Source organism: Drosophila melanogaster, chromosome X (genome assembly GCF_000001215.4).
Source record: "Drosophila melanogaster chromosome X".
In the NCBI taxonomy this organism is placed as follows: Eukaryota; Metazoa; Arthropoda; class Insecta; order Diptera; family Drosophilidae; genus Drosophila; species Drosophila melanogaster.
In genome coordinates, this window is record NC_004354.4 from 8,252,670 (window position 1) to 8,273,863 (window position 21,194).

The window sequence follows — 21,194 nt, forward strand, 5'->3', positions numbered from 1 at the left end:
TTAGTTAGCGTTTTAGCTCCGCTCGAGACGGTCGTGCATCTTTTCTCATCGCATCGGCACTCAGATCCCAAAAATTCCCCCAAATCGCGCATTTCCAGCATACGGAGTGCATCACTTGGCGATATATTCGAAAGAAAGAAAGGTGCGCGCATGCGCATATGGAAAGCGGCAAAAGCGGCAAAAGCGGCGGTCGTGTGTTCTGCAAGACGGAGCGTGAAGTGCGGCATTGTTTGCATTTAATATATATAAATATTATATATACACATATGTATTTATTTTGTATTTTGTTTTGTTTGTATTGTGTGCCTCTGCCTAAATGCGGATAAATATGCGGAAAACCTAATCCGCCAAAAAAAACGAAACAAAAAAAAACATAACAAAAAAGCAGCTGAGGAAAAACAAAGATCGCAACAACTGGCGACGTCAACTGGCCATATCGATTGCAAGCCAAGCGGGGCTGTGTGACACTTTTCCGCGGCGCAGCAAAACAGGTTGCCATCATAGCCAGCCATTATAGTCGTTTTGGCCAGCACCTAGGGCTGCTTCACCTGCTCGCCAGTTTACCTGGATCACCGCCTGGCTAATTTGGTGGGCATGCTGTCCACTTTGTTTCGCCTTCCATAACGAAAGCAAGCGGGGAAACGCTGAAAGGTTTTGCGAGTGGCGCGAATCCGCGATAGCGGAGCAGGCGCAGGACAGCTCGAGATCCGTATCCATAGCGGGAGCCAGATCGAGATCGGAGCCCAGAACCAGGATGTCGGACATATACTACTGCAGCAACAGCCAGGTGAGTTCTAGTTCAAATCAATTACGCGTGGCCGCTGTCAGGAAATGCGGCTAATTCCAGCGGCCAGTAGTTAAACTTAATCAGAGGTCTGAAAGTACACATTTCTCCGGTTCTTAATTGGATTATGAGGCGAACTTGGAACTTCTCTTTCTTCGCGACTGGCCAATATGGCAGTAAAATTCTGCATGGCCTGGGTATGATTAATTAAATCTGCGAACGCTGTTATATGTCTAATTAAGAATTAAGAAACTAGCACAGTTTTCTGGATTCCAAATGCACATAAACTACCATTTCAATTTGATTTACTTTTACTAGAAAAGTTTGGAAAGCCATGCTGATCTCAGTTCGTAACTTGCCAATGCCTTAGATAGTTTTTTAGATAGAAAATCTAGTATCTCGCAGATACATAGATATTGAGTGGCAAAAGCAAAAGGACCTAAGCCTCTCCCTGCGCCCAGGGGCCAAAATCAAGTGCATTGTTTTGGCCATTTCCCAGACAATAGTGAAATATATCCGCGGATTCCTGGAGGCCATTTACCATAGCATTACCCATTGCCATGCCTTTGGAAATGCCTTTCGAAATTCCAAAAAAATCCGATGGGGCTGCGATTATCTGTGGGGATTCTTGAAAGGGCAACAACACTCGCTGGTTATTTGGTCATTTCGGTTTTTTTGGTTTTCGTTGGCTTATTTTTGGTCACTCGGCTTAAACGGCTTTCCAATCGCTGTCATAATTGGAAATCGTTGAGCTGCCATAATTAATGAAACAAAAGTAAAAGCGTCGCGTTGTTTGGCTGTTTGGTTTTTTTTTTATATGTTTTTTGTCGTGCTGCGGATTGGCATTATGCAATAATGCTGCACTACTAGACGGCGATATCGGTAACCTGCTAACGATTTCCAATCTGCAACGGGATCGCATCCACAGTAGTCGTCCGCGCATGTACAGTGGCCACTCGTGTTAACGCCCTCTTGCGATCGCACACTTACTATTCCGCTCATTAGAGTAATCAGTTGTATGATCATTCATATTACACAGCAATAAAATGTTACAATACTCACCCACTTCATTGTGCATTCACTTCTAATAACAGGTAAAGCAGCAGCTTAAGTTCGAAAATGAGTTAATTTTAAGCAAAATGTAATGGTAGCTTAAAATGTATTTAATATAGTAATTTATAAAAATTGCACTTGAATATTTTGTATATTTCTATTGAATCATAGACTTATTTGACCGCTTTGCTTGCATTTTGGCCCACTGTGTGAGCTTTGGCTACTGCTAAGTTTATGGAAATTACAATGCCACGCCCCCTTTTCGTAGCTGGGGGCAGCAGCATCCCCACACACACACACACACATGCACACGCACACATGCATAGAAAGAGAGCAGCGACTTGAGCTGCGTTTAAGTGAAAGTGCGTCCCGTTATAAGCCAATTTTGACTTAGTAACTTACTTTTGCCGCTCGCTGTTGTTGTTATTAAAATTGTTGATTGTTGCTTTTGCCGCGGGCGCTTCGCTGTTAAAATCTGGCCCGCCTCAACGAAAGAAATCAAAAGTTTGTCACACTGCAAAAAAAAAAGTGGTGACTTAACTTAGGGACTAAACTTAGATATTTAACAAGAAAGTTATGTAGAATCCCAAATGGTTGGCTTTTCATTAAATTACGTATAGAACTTGATTTGCATTGGCGTATTGCTTACAAATTGGAATTGCTTCAAATTAGACTCTTATTTCTTTCTGTGCATAATGCGTTGTCGTCTTCTGCGTCTTCGCAAATCTTCAGCTCGCTGCGATTTTAATTTGCAACTGTTTTCTTGCAAAAATGTCTGTTGTTTCTGTTGCTTTTCTTTATTATTATTATTTCCCTCTTGTAATTTGTGTCTTGTTTTATTTGTTTTTTTTTCTTTTTGTCTTTCGCATTTTGTGTCTTGTATTTTGTATTTCTCCCAGCAATCAGCAACTGTTTTTTTTTGGTGGCATGTATAAATTTGTTTGTGAAATGAGTCGTTGAATACTTTGGACGGGTGTTTCTCTTTCTTTTGTTGTCTCGCCTGATGAGAATTTTTCGAATAACAAAATATGTCGTTTCTAACAATAATAGTGTTAAGTTGCTGGCTTGAAAACGAATATGCTATGCTCTACCCTTGAAATATTCAAAAGAAGTTGCTAGCAGATTGATGATTTTGTTATTGAATTAAGTTGAGATTTGAAAAGCTAGTAACTTTTAATATCTAAAAATTAAAAGAAGAAGAGTGTTTGTTATGTTTTAAAAAATCCATTCCAACAAATTGTCTCCATTAAATGTTGCGTTCTAATGGGTTCGCAATTGAAACCAAGGCCATGGACTACGAAAAAAAAACTGCATGTGAAAGACATTTGTTAACGGTATTATTCACCACATTTTTGGAACCAAGGCTTTTCGACCAAAGTTTGACCAAAGTTTTTCTCGCTTGTTAGTTGTTTATTGTTGTTAGTTGTTGCTTGGTCGATGTTGCTTGTTGCAGGGCGTGTGTGGCTTAAATAGGGCCTCTACCCCCCCTCCCTCTTACTGTTGTAATTGTTGTAATTGTTGGTGTTGGCCGCCAAAGGCAAAACAACGAGCATTGAGCAATTTGGAGTTTTGCTGCGATTGTTGTGGGTTCATTCCATTTCATTTCATTTCGATTCGTTTCGTTTTCTTCTCACAAGTCCGCCCGCTGTAATTTAAACTGCGATCTGTATGAATACATACGTATGCATATGCACAGCTGCAAGCGAAGAAATAGGTTTCGTTTTGGCCAAGTTACGGAGATAATAACCATGCTTGAAATTATCTGATTTTTGTCAATTTTTTTTTGGTTAAAAATATTCTGTATTTTTTCGATAGCAGTCAAAATAATTGGCCAAATATGGAATGTCATACCTCGTTGAATTCGTAACGAAATTCCCTACCGAACTGTATTCAAACATGGAAATTTTAATTTTTTGCCACTTTTCGCAAATTTTGATGATGGTACCCCTTACAAAAAATGCGAAAATTTGGGCCAAAATTAATTTTTCAAAGTCCTTCCAAAAGTGACAGGGATGGTTAGTATTGGTAATTAGGAGCACAAAGTTATACCCAAAAAACCCATATTAAATATTGAATTTTCTGACAAAAATCGTTTTCTTGATTTTATGCGAAAAAATAATCGGTAAGTTTAGCATAGCACTTAAAATAATGGCCCAAATATGAAATGTCATACCTCGTTGAGTTTGTTTCTTAAATCCCAATCGATTTGCATTCAAATTTGGGAATTCTAGGTTTTTTCAATTTTTTGCAAATTTTGATGATGGTACCCCTTACAAAAAATGCAAAAATTTGGTAAAAAATTAATTTTTCAAAGTCCTTCCAAAAGTGATAGGGATGGTTAGTATTGGTTATTAGGAGCACAAAACTGTTATTCTTTTGGCTGTGTGGGCATTTTTAGCCAAGTTATACCCAAAAAACCCATATTAAATATTGAACTTTTGGCTAAAAATCGTCATCCTGATTTTTTGTAAATAAAATAATCGGTAATTTTAGCACAGCATTTTAAATAATGGCCCAAATATGGAATGTCATACCACGTTGAGTTTGTTTCTTAAATCCCAATCGATTTGCATTCAAATTTGGGAATTCTAGATTTTTTAAATTTTTTGCAAATTTTGGATGAATTTACAAAAAATGCGAAAATTCGTGAAATTTTTTTTTTCCCAAATCATAAAAGTAGTGATAGGGAAAGTTAGTTTGGTTTATTACCAGCACAAAACAGTAATCATTTTTGCTGTGCTATCTTTTTTGGTCAAGTTATGGAAAAAACCAAGTTAAAGAATGGTCAAAAAAAGTAAACAACATTTGTTCTCCTGTTGAAATGTTATTCTACCTACACAAAATGCATATTTCAACATAAGTAAATTTATTTAATTGAATAATCATTTAAGCGTATTACTATATTGAATAGGCATTCAATGGTGGTAATGAATAATTAATTAATAAATGTTTTCCATCTGAAAAGGAAAGACCATAGTGCTGTGACCGCGACTGTGCGTCGCCATGTGTGTGTGTGGCTTGGCATTCCAATAAGTCCATGGGTCTAGTCTCGGTCTGGAGTTGGGGCTTGGGTTTGGGTTTGGGTTTGAGTTTGGATTTGGATTTGAGTTTGAGTTTATGCGCCAAAAAGTGATTGCAGCGACGACAACAACAGCAGCAACAACAAACTCGTTTGGCTTAGAAACAAACGCAACAACTTTCAGTTGTCTGCCGACGATTTTGCTTTGCGGCGATTTTTTCCATGTTTTTCTAGGCTTATCTGACTCGTGGGGCCCCATTATTGTCTTAGCTATTTTCGGTTTTCGTTGGCGAATTTTTCCCTCACTCTCTTCTCTTCTCAATTTATTTGTTTTTTTTTTTTGGTTTTGTTTTCTTCGCCTTTTTTGCACAATCACCAGCGACAGCAGAAATCACTAAAGTCTTAAGAGCGCAAAAGAACAACAAAAGCGCTCAATCGGTTGGCAACTATCAGTAATAAACCAAATTTGGGAGTGCATAAAAATCAAATTAATACCAAATTTATTTGAAATCAACAAAGATGTGGGGAAACTTTTCGTTTTGCACAGAGATTTGCCTATTAGCCATATTTTCATCCATCTTCAAGCTGCGTTTTCCACTGGCTGTCGCATTTTGCAGTCATGTGCAACAGGTTCACCTTACCAAAGAAAATCCAGCAATAGCAACAAAAAGCAACAATATGAAACAAAATGTTGTTGCCATTTGGCCAAATGCCACAGCATAGCAACAACTTGGGGGATTGGCAACAAAGTAAGCTGACTTAACTCTCTGAAAGTCAGCTACTCCATTAATATATGCATTGTATTAATATATACACAATATATATATCTATGTATCATTAATAGAACTACTAACTACAGCAAACAATGTAAGATTTTGTATAATTATTTAATATTAAATAAGCAAATATTGCCTAAAAGTTTCCAAATTGAAACACAATGCTACCAACTTTTTATTTCACGTCGCGTAACATTTCCAGTGCTTGCGATCGTGGGCTTTAGTGGGTTAAGCTGAGCTTGATTTTTCTGCTGGTCTGAGCACAATCAAATATTTTCTGAATCGACCTTTTGACAGAGCAAAGTAGCAAATCATTAAAGCAGTAAAGCGCTTAAGCAGCGGAAAAAACACTGTGGAAAATACATAAGTAACTCACGTCAAACGTTACCTGCCATTTGTTATAAACTTAAAGGAAAAAAACACAATGGATTTTGTAGTAATTTTTTTTCCGTGTACACTTACGGCTGCTCCTGTGAGTGCAAAAGAGAGAAAAGAACTTTCTCCCGCTGCATGCATTTTTCGACAAATGTCATTCAAATAAATTAGAAGTAAAGAAGGTGGAAGGGGGGGTGGGGTGCTGCAGGGGGAAGGCCAGAAGAATGGAGGAGCAAACAAAACAAGCAGTGACAAAAGCCACAAAAGCGAAGTCTGCGCTCTCAGAAGAAAGTGGCACAAATCTTCAAGCTCTCCTCACAACATTTCTTTGCTCTTTCGCAATGAACACTTATTACTCGATTTATGGCTATTTCTGCTTACTAAATATATTTCTGATTTATTCTTGCAGATACATATATGTGTGTATATAGTACTTGAAAACTAGAAAACGATTGGCAAAAAGCGCACTGCTTGCAGCCTTGAACCAGTGACGTCAGCGGCGTGGGCAAATTGTTTTTATTTTTTTTTTTTTACTTTTAATTTTTGCTTGCCTTTTCAAGGCGTGTTTTTTTTCGTCTCTTATTCGAATTGTTTTCTTTTTGGCTGTTTACCTTTTGTGGCATTTTCCTGCTGCAGTTGATCGTCCGAAATAGTTGCAAAATTTCAATTAAATATGCTAATCGCAGCGGAAATTAATTTTTTATTTGAAATTGTGGGAATGTCAAAGTTTAAAAAAAACATTTTGGACTTGCCTTGAAAATGCAAAAAAACTCGTGGGATCTGCATGAAAGTCTTTGATGAAATTGAAGTTTTACAATAAATTAAAATGAGCATTAATGTTACGTAAAGTGATCTATCTATAGAGGAATTTCTCGATGCAGACATTTAGTTCATCAACCCCTTTTTGGCGTCTGCTTCTATTCTCTTTTTCAGTTTTATTTATTATTTATTTATGCTAATTTTTAAGCTTATCTTTGAAATCTACCTTGGTTCCCACATAATCGCAGCCATTCCCATTTTGGCCCCAAGAATCGCATTCTGAATAGACAATTCTTCCAGCCAGAAGACGGCTAAAGAGAAGAGCAGGAGGGTTCATATATGTATGTGAGGCCAAAAAGAGAGGGCGATAGCTGCGGTGGGCCAGAGGAAAATAAATGAACAAATGGCCAAGAAAGCGCCCAGCGGCATTCCAATGATCGATTCTTTTTTTTTTTTTTCGTTTTGTTTAAACTGAGAACTTTCTACTTCATTTGGAATTCACAACAAAGCAGTGGGTCCAACTTAAAGAGCTGTCAAGGTACACTGCAAGAAACCATGTTACATCGATTTTTGTGTTGCATGCAAAAGTAGGAGAAACTAAGCAAGAAACTTGAATTCTTTCTTCTATAATTAATTCTATTTTTTTCCATTTAACCATCCAATGGATTATGATTTATTCTAAGTTAGTATCCCACCGCTTCTTCGCAGTGTATTCCCCTGCTGCATTGCATTTTGATTTGCAATAATTGGTGATCGTAGGCTGACGAGTGAGTCACTCCCCGACTTCACCCACTTCCACAGCGAAGAGGCACACACCCAGAAAAAAAAAAACAGAAATAATAAAAGGCAACCCAGTTTCCAAGTGGCCAGAAAATCGGAGAATCGCTGAATCGGAGAATCGGCCTCAGTCACGTCTTCGTCACCGATTTCTCGGCACTAGCCACGCCAAACCAAACCGAAGTCATCTATCAGGCAGCGGACATCTATGCGTACGCTTTTCCATCCCCACCCGATATGATCCCATCTGATCCTATCCAAAAGATAATCCAGTACGCACGTATGTACCCATACGATTGAGGGGCAAAAGGCGTGCTGTTCAGTTTTGAAAAAACATTTTAGATATTTTTGAAAAGAAGATTGTACTTTTAGTTATAGGCGTTATCTTGGCATGTTTATAGATATAGATGTTATAGATAGATATACTTTTGGCGGTTTGCTAACCATTTGATATCTGCTGAATGGTTAAAACACTATAGTTTAGAACTTCTACTTACACTTTTCTCCCAGTGCATGGCGGAGAGAGTGAGAGCGCAACAGTTGCAGTGGCAAATGCTCCTTGAAGGGGTCAAAGCTGTTCGCTTTTATCTTGCGGCTAAAGTCGCCTTGTCGTCGGATTTGTTAGTGTTTTTACCATTACTTCTTTTTGTTGTTGCTGTTGTTGTTGTGCGCCACTTTGAAAGAAGGAGGGCTCCTCCGCCCGTTTATTGTTCAGCTGCAGCTTTCCCCCGTTCGTTCGGCAAACGTTCCGTTATTAATTCGTCACGATTGAGTGGCAGCTGCGACTGAGAAAACTGAGGAAACTGAGGAAACCGAGAAAAACTTCAAGAAACACGGAGTCTGCGGCGGCTGCTTGCAGGGAAATTAGTGAAAAGCTGTCACAGCTGCCGTTTTGTGCCATTCCATTTCATTCCCTTCCCTTCCCTTTCCGCTTCCGCTGCATTACCCGCTACCTCCAGCACTTTGGAGGCACGTGTCTCCACTTCCAAATGCAACAATGCACTCGTCGACACACGGTGAAATGCGATATTCGAGCGCAACAACTCGAAATGCTCCTAACTCAGCGAACTGGACTTGTGGCCCAGGGATCGGTGTGAAACTTGACCAGTGGGTGCACTGCCGCAATATTATGCGTATGGTGTTCCATGGTGTTCCTAACTCTGCTAACTTGGCTGTGCGATGGTCTAGCGTCGTGAAACTCGACCCACAGCCCTATTGGCCACTATCTTGGATTTCCTGATCGTTGCACAAAAAGCCTACTCTCAATTGTAACTTGACCCAGACTAGCTATTACCATGTTGCATTACTATGCGATTGCGAAACGCACGCCAATATGATTTAATATCCGAGTTCCTAACTCAAGTGGATATTTGAACGCATCGGAGCAGACAATTAAGTTAATTGACTTCCCAAGACTTTGGTATTATAGAGATTTCCTAGCGCAGACTCGATGGTACAGTGGGAACCAGGGACAAAGAAGCATCCATTTGATGCCTCAATTTGCTATATATGTGTATATGTATATATAGGCCTGCCATTGTAACCGCATTTTATTAGCCCAATTTGTTGGATCGGTTCCATGGCTCCATAAGCCATTGTTTCTGCCATATACACTCGTACATGGGGCTATTTGCAGCCTTTTAATTGTTCTGTGGAAACTCTTACTCGCAACATGGGCGCATAATAATGCGAATACAAGTCCACAGATTGCCTTATGTTTTGGGAGCCACGTTTCGTTTTCGCTTTTCTTTCACACGGGCGACTAATTAGGAAAATTCGTGGAAAGGCGATAGAGCGGCCGGCGGGGCGGGGAGGGGCGGTGCTCTACGGTGGTTTTTGGGAGCCAAGAGTCGACTGTCGACTGCAAACATGTTTGCCGAAACGTGTTTGCGGTGGCAGAAGCAGAAGCGGCAACAAAAACACTTTCATTTCCAGCTGCATCGCCTTGGCTTTGAAAATGTACAATAGCTGCAAAAGCAACAACAATGGGGCACATATAATACAACAAAAATGCAATAAAAATGCAGTGTTTTTTCGACTGCAATTGGCACGAAAAAATTCGCTTTCGCTTTGAGCCAGCCAGCCAGCCAGCCAGTTAGCCAGGCCAAAACCGAACGATTCAAAAATGCGAAGCTTCTTCGCTTTTTCTCGAATGACACTTGTCAATGTGGAAATGGAAATGAAAATGGAAATGGGAATGGGGAAAAACAAGTTCGTGGCCTCAGTCTTTTGAACTCTGCCACATATCGAAAGCCTATAAGCATCCCAACTTTAGACTGGTTGACCTTATGCTCTTTGCGACGCAAAGAAAGTTGCAGCGAGATTTTCGGCATTTTTTTTAAATATTTTTTTCTTCTCGTTTGCTCGAAAAGGAAAGCGACCGCACTGATGACCGAATTCGCCAACGGTGCCCTTGCCGCACGCGATTTTATTGATTGGTTGAGATATTTATATAGATTTTATCTTATATCATATATCATATAGATCATATCATTATAATAGATCAGCATGGCAAATAAGAAATAAGCAAACAGAGGGTTTCCCTTTTCAACTGGAATAGGTTCTTTACAGCGAGATCTTTCGTTTTATATCTCCCAACTCACTATTGACGTAACCATATGGGTTGTTTCGCTGGTCCACATACCAAATCTCGGCTAGCGGAGATCAGTGACCGAAATAGGCGTCAAATAAGCCAAATTAATGGGAGCAAACTGGTGGCTGTGCCAGCGAATAATCAAAAAATATGTAAATATGCTAAACGAAATGGAATAAGTAAACAATATGAGCAGCGAAAAATCAACAGCGAAACTTTCTTTTCTTGACATTGGAGAACGAATGCCCCTGCATTATGATGACTGTTGGCTGACGGCGGCTGTTGGCCTTTTGTGTTGGTCAAAACTGGAGCGAGCCTCGCACATTTTTCGAGCCATGCTCAAATGGGCACCGGAGGGCGTTGGTGAACGGCGTTTTGTTGTTGCGAGCGGTCCACCGCAGGCGGCGGTCACTGTACGGGCGACCGTGCTAAATTCGTAGTCACACAATTAGCACCTGTCCGTCCGCTTGGTTTAGCTAGCTGACTAGTTTCGGGCAGCCGGCGCATGTCGTCTCCATTACCAGGTCTGTAACAATGGATTATATACATTTTCACCACTCGCTGGCCGGCTGATCGCGGTACAGTGAGCACCCTGTCGAAAGCGACAGGCCACCATTCCAATTAAATGACCAAAATGGGCAATTACGATTGTGACACATTTTTAATTGCAGCATTTGACATGCTGCAATGTGCGAAAGTGCTTATTATTATTTAGTTATGTGATAGAGTTAGTTGCGGATCGATACAAATTGGCAAATGAGTATATTACTTAAGCGGATTATCAAACTGTAAGCTAGTGAACTTAATCTATTAATTAAGAGCAAATAAGTAAGTTGATCTGATTAGTAGAGCTTCCACTTGCTTAATAAAAAATAAATAAATAAATAAATAAAAAAACCTGGAAAGTCATCACTTGGGTATGACTACTGTAGCTTAGTGAGTTATACTTTTTGCCTTTATTGCTGAGATAACTTTTTTGGCCGTGGGCGCTTGTGTTTAAACTGAATTCTTGTTTATTTGGTGTTTGCTTTGGCTAGATAACTGCTCAAAATGCTGCCCAAATCTTGATAAATTGCCCGTTTCCAACTAAGTAAGTAATGTTTTCTGTCAAAATCGAATTCTTTCAATGCAATTTGTCTAGTAATCTCTTCTTCTATTGTGGGTGTCCGCTTATAAATGGCAAACTATGTGTATTTAATCTGAAAAATTCCAGAAGCTTGAATACTTTTTACAAAATTTGTAGCTAAAGGTGTCTTAATTAATTTGGTTTTATCATTTTGTAGATGAAGAAATCGCGCGACGCGGATAAATCATCCGCCACGTTGTCCGCCACCAATACCAATGCGAATGCTGTCAATTTATCGGCTGCTGATAAGAAGAACAACAACAACAACTGCAGCAATCGCAACAAAGAGAAGAGCATGCAGGCGAACGGTAAAAATTGGAAGGTGAGCGCAATTAACAACGCAACTGTGCGGTAATTAAGGAAATTAAGGAGGTAAAGCAGAAGCGAAAGTGGTGGGCGGAATGGAAAATGCAGGGAAATGCGCGAAAATGCGAGTGCGATAGATGCGAAATGAGATGAGGTAACTGCAAAAATCTTGATGCACGTGCGACGAGCACGTTAACCGTTATGCGGCCGACTGACTCTTGACTCGCTCGCACTTGCAGACACTGTGATGCTCCAACTTTAACCCTACGACGGCCCAGTATGTCAATACAGTCGTGGGCAAGACACTAGGTTCAAAAAAAAGTAATAATCACAAACGGAGCATTGTTTTCGTTTCTTTTCGTTAAAAAAAAAATACATTTCTCTTCTTATACTAGTAAACCTTTCTTGTCGTAGCATTTTCTTAAATAATCTTTGTTTAAGTAAACTAGTAAGCTTCGAGCTATTAAATCACTTTCTAATGCTAATTAACAATTACATGTCGGTTATTGCACTCATTTGCATGCTTGAAAAGCTAAACAGAATTGGCGAAATGCGATTGGGAAACTGGGCGGCCGAGTTGTAAAGTTAAAGTGCGTAAAAGCGTTAAGAGTGTGAAATTGGCCGGCGAAAAGTGATGACCGATGTGGGGATTATGAAACGAGGAAGCCATTCGAGTTTAATTACTTGTTGTTCGCTGGACTCTAGTTTGCATTGTTATTGCTCTTCAGCTGGCTTTGGCAGCATCACATATCGTATGGAAGCACATGGAATCACATGGAATCACATCACATGGAGGCACGCAGCCGATGAGGAAAACTGAAACTGGGCCGAGTGCTGACCCGTTTTCGTCTTGGCCCCAAGAAAAGTGGTGGCAACAGCCGGCAGTGGTTTTTTCCTCTTACCTTAGTTGCGCTTTAATTGTTTTTTTTTTTTTTTTTCTAAATTGTGCCCGTGTGTCTGCGTTCTGTTTTTCTGTTTCTTCTGTTTTTAGCCGCTTTCGCAACTGCAACATAAAAGCCAATTCCTCTCCTCATTCGCCGCTTTGTTACGTGCTATTTCAGTCTGTTTAAAATAAACACGGGCTGTGGATCATACTACAGCAATGATGAATTATTTATTTTTTGTAATTGAAAATTCCTTCTAAATTCTCTTATTTAAATTTAAATTCAAACTAACCTCCGGTTAACGGTAGCTGCATCTGCTTCGGTTGGCAACGCCGCCTCCTGCACGCTTCATTAAGTTGGCAACGCCAACGGCGCGCAATTTGAATTAATTGCTAGGCATAAATACACACCAGAAAATACCCAGAAAACGAAGAAGTCCGAAATGCAATGCGAATTTCCTTAATTAATGCTGCTGCTTCCTCGCACAAAATCCAAATATCGCATGTCGCATTTGCATGCTGCAGCAGCATTAAAAACGAGAAAAAAAATCATAATTTTCAAGTGCGAGATTTTGAATTTTTCACCAGTTTAAGAGTTTTCTCAGCCGGTTCGTTCCGTGATTTGATTTAACGGCATGATTTGGCTGAAAATTGAACAGCATTTAAGGCGCTTAGCTGGTCAGCGACCTAGCTTAATTATTGAGTCCGCCGAAAAGTGCTTAATACTGATGAACACAAGCAATTGTGTGTGTGTCTCTTTCTTTTTTCCTCATTTTTATTCGGTTCTTCGCAGGGCATTGTCCAGAGTAATCCCAATCCGAGTGGCGGTGTGGGCACCACGGCTCAGCCGCCAAAAGTTTTCCACAACACCCGATGCACAAGGCACCACAAACCGCACCACAGTCATGGTAATGGTAGTGCAGCTTCCGCCGTCGGAGGAGCTGCAGGCTTGGCCAATGGACCACCAATGGAAGCCACACAGCAGCGGGAAAGGGAACGGGAAAGAGATAGGGATCGGGAACGGGAACGTGAAAGAGACAGGGAGCGAGACAGAGAACGGGAGCGGGAACACCAACTCCATATGCACCAGCACAATCACGGGCTGCGGAGAAAATCCGAGTCCGTCCTGTCCACCGACTCGGACATCCGCTTCACCCGCCGGAAATTGGGCGATGGCCAAAAGTGCGGCTGTGCCGTCATCGCTGGATTCCTCATCGCCCTCCTCGTCGCCGGAATATTTGTCTATGTGGGATGTGAGTACTTTAGTAAACCAAAAATATTGTATTTGATACAGATACATTACCCACCGATTGTTTATCCCATGCAGATACCTATTTTCGACCGGAGCCGCTGCCAGATCGCGTTTTTCGCGGCCGCTTTATGGTGCTGAACGACAAGTGGAGCATGGAGCTGGCCAACCAGAACTCGATGCGGTTTCAGCACAAGGCGCGCGACTACCGGGAGCGGATCAATCTCACCCTGCGCCGATCTGACCTGCGGGAGGCGTACGAGGGCAGCGAGATATTGGCCCTGGATGGGTGCGTAAAACTGCATTTACTTTTTTTATTTAGCTTAAGACAGCACAAAAAAGTACATCCCCATATCCCTCTTTTCCCATCCTATCCTGGTTATGTACAACTGGCTACTGAGAACGGAGTACCAATTGATCGTTGGTCAGCTTCTGGGATTCTTGTTCCTGACTGGTATTTTAAACGAAAATCCCACAATTTTTCCTACAAAATGTACAAGAAAAATTTTGCATACGGCCAGCAGTACCATTCGTTTGGTGTACAATATTTTCGTTGCATACTTTTGGGCCGTCAGATTTCGAGTTTAGCAGAACATAGAATTCTCAAGTCTGAATCGATTGGGAATTAAGAAACAAACTATATTCCCAAACTATGTTTTGCTCAAAATACAGATTATTTATTTTACAAAAAATCAGGAAAACGATTTTTAGCCAAAAATTCAATATTTAATATAGGTTTTTGGGTATAACTTGGCTAAAAATGCCCACACAGCCAAAAGAATAACAGTTTTGTGCTCCTAATTACCAATACTAACCATCCCTATCACTTTTGGAAGGACTTTCAAAAATTAATTTTTGCCCAAATTTTCGCATTTTTTGTAAGGGGTACCATCATCAAAATTTGCGAAAAATGGCAAAAAATTAAAATTTCCATGTTTGAATACAGTTTGATAGGGAATTTTGTTACGAATTCAACGAGGTATGACATTCCATATTTGAGCCATTATTTTAAGTGCTATGCTAAAATTACTGATTATTTTTTGACAAAAAATCAGGAAAACGATTTCCAATTTCCCCCAAAAAAAAACACAGTTCATTCATTCATTTCCTTTATTTTGTCCTTTGAAGTTGCTTTAACATTATTAAGTCTATTTATAATTTATAATTTATTTAGTTACATTTTCCTTAACAATAATTGGTTTGCTGGTTATTAAATCGACAGGAGCGAGGATAACAACAACATAGTCGTTCACTTCAACATGATCTTCGATCCGTACGCGGGTCTGGTGAGCAGTGGTGACCTTTTGGCCCTATTCCACGAGGAGATGACCCAGCCGCCGCAGCAGCGCCGCCATTTTGCCAACATGACGGTGGATGTGGCCAGTTTAAGCATCAAGGAGACGACTGGCCTGATCGAGGAGCCCATAATGTCCAGTTCCCCGCTGGGCGGACACGATGAGACCACCGAACCGGTGGTCACCACCACTCCGGCTCCGCCACGTCGCTGCTCACCGCTGGAGCTATCCTACTGCCGCCAGGTGGGCTACAACATTACCACCTATCCGAATCTTCTGGGACACGCCAGTTACGAACAGTTGGCCGAGGACGTGATCGTCTTCCGGGAACTGGTGGACGGTGAATGCCATCGGGAGGCCTACGACTTTGTGTGCCGGCTCCTTCAGCCGCCGTGCGATACGCACGGCTCCGATTTGCAGCCAACTCCGGGCCAGATATGCCGCGAGTACTGTGAATCCTTCATGGCCGGTTGTGGCGGTCGATTGCCGCAGCGTTTCCGCCAGTTCTTCGACTGCGAACGCTTCCCGGAGTCCACGGGCACCCAGTCGTGCCACCAGAAGCCGCACTGTGTCAGCGATATGCAATCCAATGTCCAGAGTCCTCGGCTATGCGATGGCTATGCCGATTGTCCGGATCTTTCCGACGAGCGCAGCTGCGCCTTTTGCTCACCCAACGCTCTGTATTGTGGGCGTGGCAGGGCGTGTGTTCCGCGCAAGGCACGATGTGATGGCAAGGCAGATTGTCCGGATGGCGCCGATGAGAAGGATTGCTGTGAGTAACCACCAGTTGTTCCCAGGAACCACCTCAAAAGATTTCAATGCTCTAAATGCTGTTAAATATTTTGTAGTATCTATAGCTCCACTGGCCGCCGATCTGCTGCAGCCGGAGCCACTGGTTCCGTACCTCTCCCGCTTCCATTCCGCCGGCTACGCCGTCTTCTCCGAGAAGGGAGTGGTGGGCAAGCTGTGCGCCGAGGGTCTGGAAGGCGATGCCAAGCTGGTGGTGCGCCAAACGGTCTCCGAGTCACTTTGCAAGTCCCTGGGATATGAGTAAGGATGCAATTATATTAAATGTATTATATTATATGTATATTTATACATAAAATAACTTTTTTAGATCCGTGGAAATATTCGATGTGCAGAACGATACGGAACGTTTGAACGACTACGTGCGTGTTTTGGATCCACATGCGCCGGAGATCAGCTTCATACGGACGCACTGCCCCCGGCGGCAAGTGCTCTACGTGGGCTGCGGCGAGCTGCGCTGTGGCGTCCAGTCGGCGCTTTTCAATGCCAAGCAGCACCTCTCGCTGCCAAAGATGTCCGCTCCTGGGGATTGGCCCTGGCTGGTTGCCCTGTTCCGCGAGGATATACACGTTTGCGACGGCACCCTGATCACGCAGGATTGGGTCCTCACCACCGAGGGCTGTTTCCAGGGCCAGCCGCGTGCCACTTGGATGGCCATTGTGGGTGCAGTTCGTCTGTCCGCTAAGGCACCGTGGACGCAGAGGCGCCGCATCATTGGCATGATCAAGAGCCCGGTAGAAGGTTCGACGGCGGCACTGGTGCGCCTGGAGACCCCGGTCAGTTACTCGGATCATGTGCGACCCATTTGCCTGCCGGACGCCCTGCAGAGACGCCTGCTCCAGCAGCCACCGGCCCAGAGGAGATCTCATGTTCCGGTGGCCGAGCGATTGGAGGGTCAACTTGTGAGCCAACAGCGAAGTCGATTATCGCAGGAGAACCAGCAGTTCTTCCTGATACCATCACAGGAGCAGCAGGACAGCTCCACGGAGAACCAGGGGGATGAGGATCAGGACGAGCAGGAGGATCACTTTGGTGGCGAATCAGCCGCCTCCTATATGCCCAAAGCGGAGGCTTTGCACCAAGAATTGGATGGCTACCCACTGCCGGATCATGCGCCGCAGGTGAATTACTACTCCTCCTCCTCCACGGTCACATCGTCCTCCACCGCCGCCCGCATAGCCACCAAGGCTCCCATTTTGGCGGCTGTTCCGGCTGCCCAGGAGCAAATCTGGACCAATTGCAATACACTCGGTTGGTCCCGGCAGCGGGATCACCTGCAGCGTGTCCAGCTAAAGATGGGTGACATGGCGCCCTGCGAGAATGTGTCCATTGCGACCGTCAACTCCATGTGCATGGAGGCCACCTACCAGAAGTACGACTGCACGGTGAGTAGCCAAAAGATTGGGAAAGGCATAGTGTATTTTCTAAAATATTACTTAGCTTTATTAAACTGATTCACTTCATTGAGAGTAGGAGGGGATACAAATTAATTGTTCAGTTAGTTATTTATAATCAACGTAATGAAAAGTAATTTGTATAAAAAAGAGGATTGAATTTTATATTTATAACTAGTTTATTTGAAAAAAAAGTTTATTACGGCGATTAATTAAATCTCAAATCATAATAGGCCAGAAGATTGCTTAGGATCTAAAGTATGTTTCATTCACATAGCTTAAAATTATTAACAAAAATGGTTATTTTTTACATAATATAACATTTGGTTTGGACGTTTGTTTGGTGCGATTACTGCAGTGTAAGTCTTAGGAACAATGGTTCAACCTTTTAGCTTATGAATACATCTAATTGGAGTATCGTATACGTAGTAGAGCTATGTACAATCCATGATTGGCGACCTAGATGCGAATCGAGCGCATGACAGGAACGGGAGACGGACCAACCGACGTGGACGCTGTGCGTCTTGGCTTCGAACAGACGTCCACGCGCTGGCGCTTCTTGGGCGGCTCCTTTTGGTCATCGTCCTCCTGCAGCCGAGGTATGGAAATCTCATCCAGCTGCTGCTGCGACTGTTCCCTAAGGAAACAGTTCTGACGATGCACAGGAATGGCGCCGGCAGTGGGCAGCGATCCCAGGAAGCAATTCATCCGGTAGACCGGCACCGGCTTGTACTCCGGCACCGGATCTTCCTTTTCTTGGTCCTCCTCCTTCTGACCCTCGGCTTGCTCCAAATCCACTAGACGCTTTCGCTTAAGGGACTCGGTCTGGCCCAGACTGCGGCGCATCTTTGACCAGTCAAATCTCAGGTGAAAGGTGATCTCCGGGCAGGGGAACAAAAGCAGGAAATACTCCAGCAAATGCGCCTCAAACACGTAGTCCTTGCCGTTGGTCAGGATGAGGGCTTTCCTTTGTGTCTCCGGAATGGCGAAGCGGGTCATGGCTGGAAAAAAATTCAGTCAATTAATATTAGAATAATGTAATAGATTCCGATTCTTTACAATTTACTTTCAATTTATTGTCTTCCAAATTTTAAACTTTTTATTTTCATGAAAGGTTTATTTAACAAATATTTTTTTGATATTTAGTTAGGAAAAGAAAACGCTGTGAATGGGATTCAATACTTTTCAGTGTTCTTAAAGCAAAGGCACGCAAATTTAGTTGTTGAATTAAATTTTAAATTGGCTTGGAAGACGACGCCACTGTATTTCACTCTTCCATTCAAATTTCGTGACTCACCTTGGGAGATGACCTCTTCGTAAGTGTTCGAGGATCCGCAAGTGATGAGGTTGGTCTCGCCCTGGAAGAGAACCTTCAAGCTGCTCCTGATATCGGCCATCCTTTGGTTTTCTTTTCGTATATAGTAGTAAAATTGATAACGATCTTCACACTGGTAATCCTTCTTCAACTCTCTCTATTATTTTGCACTGTTTTTCTCGCAGCGATGCGTTCGCTTGGAATGTTGCCGATCGAATGAATGCAAGCCAACAGTTGGCACTCTGTTTTATGTGTTTTTTTTTGTTATTGCGGTGTCCCTTGCTTCTTCTTGCTATCTCCCTTTTTCCTTTTATCTGCCTGCAGCTGCACTCATAGTTGTTGTTTCTGCTATCCTAGGTAAACCTTCGCAGGTAACGGGGGTTGCTTATGTGTGTTCGCTCGTGCTCACATTGAATGGCAATTGGAGAGAGTAAAAAAGAGAAGCAAAAATTACTCATTCAACTTTGTTATTGCTTCGACTGCTTGTTTTTGTTGCTCTACGCCAAGCGCGTTGCTGCATGTCGCGTGCGTGTGACGTCACGATCGCCAATTGGGGTGGCACGAGTTTAATTCAATGGTGAAATATTGAAAAAACAGAGTGGATCCTATTATAATATTACAAAATTATTTTTAAAATATTTAATTTGAAAGTGGACAGAAACTGTTGGCAACCAAAATTTAAACTATATATCATTTTTTAGAGTGGACCAAAATTATATTTTATTATTATATTTTGAATTTCATATTGTTCATTTTCAGCAAGAGGAGTATTCGGGAGCGCCTGTCCAGTGCCTGATTCCCGGAACGAATCAGTGGGCGCTCATTGGGGTCTCCTCCTGGCGGATCGCGTGCGGACCCACGGGCGTGGAGCGGCCCAGGATGTACGACAAGATCGCCTCGAATGCCGCCTGGATCCGCGAGACGATCAGCGCGATATAGTCGGGATAGTTCACCAGGGGGCGGCGGCACGCCCCTCAGCGCATTTGTGTAGAAAACGGAACCGAAACTCACTGGGTATTATGTGTGTGTGTAGCAAAGCAAGTAAGGCAATTAAGCATATGTACTATGTAACTAACCTGCTCTAATGTTACTCGAACCTATGTAACTCTATGCTAACTGTATTCTTTAAACGTCCTTTTTTTTGCTGTTTTGTGTAATATTTATTAACTATGTTGTAATTGTATGTTAAACATGTCGAAAAGGAAGCAAATTTAGTTGTTAGTCTGTACGTTTAGCTGTTTGTAGAAAGATATTGTTGAATAAAATGAAATCGTCCAAAATCAAGATAATGGCTTTACTGGGGGTATACCACAATTAGGTGGACACGTGCATGGATTTCCATTTCCCATCCTTCTGAAGGCGGTACTGCACCCGGTCTGCGATTTGGTCGAGACCCACCTTCAGGAAGTCCCAACGCTGCGGTTGGAATTTCCAAGCGGTACTAGAAGAAGTTGTAATTATGTATATGTTAATTTACTAAATATAGATATACATATAAACTTCGAAACTCACTAGCTTGCTGGTCTCTCGATGGATTTTCCTCTGTGATCCAGAAGGAACTGATCGTGCTTTGCCTTGAGATCATCGTAGTTAATCGGTTCTCCACAGGGACAGATGTGACCCCTGATTTGGGCAGCCAAATTCTCCTTCGCCCACAAAGCATCCATTTCGCTTTGGTCAAGTTCCACGGCGGTGGCTCCAATCAATCTCACCTGCCAGGCATTCTGATTTCCGGCCTTATCCTTAACATCTGGCATATAGAAGGTGATGCAGGCCTTGGGATTGGCCTGAAGGTTCTTGAAGTTGCGAACGTACCGATGGGTGATGTAGAACACACAGTTATCCTGGGTGAGTCCGCGGTACAGAACAGTGCGGTTGAGCACACCGAATTCCTCGTCCACGGTGGCCAGGTTCATTTCCTGTATGAATCCATCGGGATGTCCCTTGGCAGCTTCCTGAAGGATCTCCTTAAAAAATTCAACGGGATCGGAGGGAAAGTCCTCGATTTTGGCCAAAGAGGAGGTCATATTGGTGGGTCCTTGAAGCGAAAAATATTCTTATACATTTTGAAAATGTAATACACATTTAATGTTAATTGGTAAAGCCCCTTATAACTGAAGTAATGTACTGTCATTCAAATTTGGCGCACTTTGCGCGCTGTTAACGCTAACAGCACTGTAACAGAAGCGCAGTACTTTGCAGCGGTTCTATAATCGATAGCCGTTGATTTCACGTTATATTTGCGAAGCTATCGGTTACTATCGATACATAGAAACGAAACAAATTCTCCCAATTTTCGGCTGAAAACGAGGAACACCAACTCGCGATTCTGGGGCGGCAGAACGGGAAATCCCGCCGAGGAGCAGCATGACCTCCATTCTGGACATGAAGGCCGGTCCGCCCGACTACTGGGCGGAGATCAGCAACTTCTTTCTGCCGCTGAAATACCTGATCACCAACGACCGCTTCGATTCGATGGTGCGGGACATAGACCTCTATTACCTGATCAACGGGGTCTTTTGGATATTCGTGGCGTTGTCTTGCGGCTACTACGCCTTCCAGCGGCTCTTCCAGGTGGGTCCAGCACGTGGCAAATCCTTTCAATCGCAGCACCCTCGACGCGGCGCCTCCAATTGCACTTTTCTTTTGAGGGGTTGCTCGGCCAATTTGCCGTTTATAAATA

At 42.7% G+C, this 21,194-nt stretch overlaps 4 protein-coding genes across 8 annotated transcripts in view; 2 read left to right on the forward strand and 2 right to left on the reverse strand.

Annotated features, from left to right (window-relative positions):
* CG1632 (uncharacterized protein) lies at positions 1-19,793 on the forward strand. Of its 2 annotated transcripts, NM_001258648.2 has the most exons (9): positions 1-218; positions 389-787; positions 11,420-11,584; positions 13,245-13,704; positions 13,779-13,989; positions 14,923-15,767; positions 15,844-16,045; positions 16,113-17,187; positions 19,271-19,793. In NM_001258648.2, the coding sequence occupies exons 2-9, from the start codon at positions 755-757 to the stop codon at positions 19,448-19,450; spliced, it is 3,171 nt and encodes a 1,056-aa protein (NP_001245577.1). In that variant the 5' UTR covers positions 1-218; positions 389-754; the 3' UTR covers positions 19,451-19,793. The 2 variants fall into 2 exon arrangements, with proteins under 2 accessions (NP_001245577.1, NP_572467.1); NM_132239.3 differs by having other exon boundaries at positions 1-787.
* Positions 17,229-18,740, reverse strand: Corp (Companion of reaper). Of its 2 annotated transcripts, none has more exons than NM_001258649.2 (2): positions 18,494-18,740; positions 17,229-18,197 (listed from the first exon to the last, which is right to left on the reverse strand). In NM_001258649.2, exons 1-2 carry the CDS (start codon positions 18,591-18,593, stop codon positions 17,656-17,658), a joined length of 642 nt encoding a protein of 213 aa, NP_001245578.1. In that variant the 5' UTR covers positions 18,594-18,740; the 3' UTR covers positions 17,229-17,655. The 2 variants fall into 2 exon arrangements, with proteins under 2 accessions (NP_001245578.1, NP_572468.1); NM_132240.3 differs by having other exon boundaries at positions 17,361-18,197.
* CG15343 (uncharacterized protein) lies at positions 19,655-21,137 on the reverse strand. The gene is made up of 3 exons (NM_132241.2): positions 21,014-21,137; positions 20,024-20,549; positions 19,655-19,952 (listed from the first exon to the last, which is right to left on the reverse strand). The coding sequence occupies exons 2-3, from the start codon at positions 20,536-20,538 to the stop codon at positions 19,826-19,828; spliced, it is 642 nt and encodes a 213-aa protein (NP_572469.1). The 5' UTR covers positions 20,539-20,549; positions 21,014-21,137; the 3' UTR covers positions 19,655-19,825.
* CG1636 (uncharacterized protein) overlaps positions 20,743-21,194 on the forward strand; it is a 3,039-nt gene continuing 2,587 nt past the window's right edge. For all 3 annotated transcript variants that reach the window (NM_001298084.1, NM_132242.6, NM_001298085.1), the window contains exon 1: positions 20,743-21,085. In NM_001298084.1, the coding sequence (NP_001285013.1) occupies positions 20,879-21,085 (207 nt within the window). In that variant the 5' untranslated portion in view covers positions 20,743-20,878. The remainder of the gene's footprint in view (positions 21,086-21,194) is intronic.

Coding starts and splice junctions, on each gene's coding strand:
- CG1632 (NM_132239.3), top strand. CDS start 755: ATGTCGGACATATACTACTGCAGCAACAGCCAG. Junction 11,585..13,244: donor CGAACGGTAAAAATTGGAAG/GTGAGCGCAATT, acceptor GGTTCTTCGCAG/GGCATTGTCCAGAGTAATCC. Junction 16,046..16,112: donor TGCAAGTCCCTGGGATATGA/GTAAGGATGCAA, acceptor TAACTTTTTTAG/ATCCGTGGAAATATTCGATG.
- Corp (NM_001258649.2), bottom strand. CDS start 18,593: ATGGCCGATATCAGGAGCAGCTTGAAGGTTCTCTTCCAGGGCGAGACC. Junction 18,198..18,493: donor CGAAGAGGTCATCTCCCAAG/GTGAGTCACGAA, acceptor ATTTTTTTCCAG/CCATGACCCGCTTCGCCATT.
- CG15343 (NM_132241.2), bottom strand. CDS start 20,538: ATGACCTCCTCTTTGGCCAAAATCGAGGACTTTCCCTCCGATCCCGTT. Junction 19,953..20,023: donor ATCGAGAGACCAGCAAGCTA/GTGAGTTTCGAA, acceptor AACTTCTTCTAG/TACCGCTTGGAAATTCCAAC.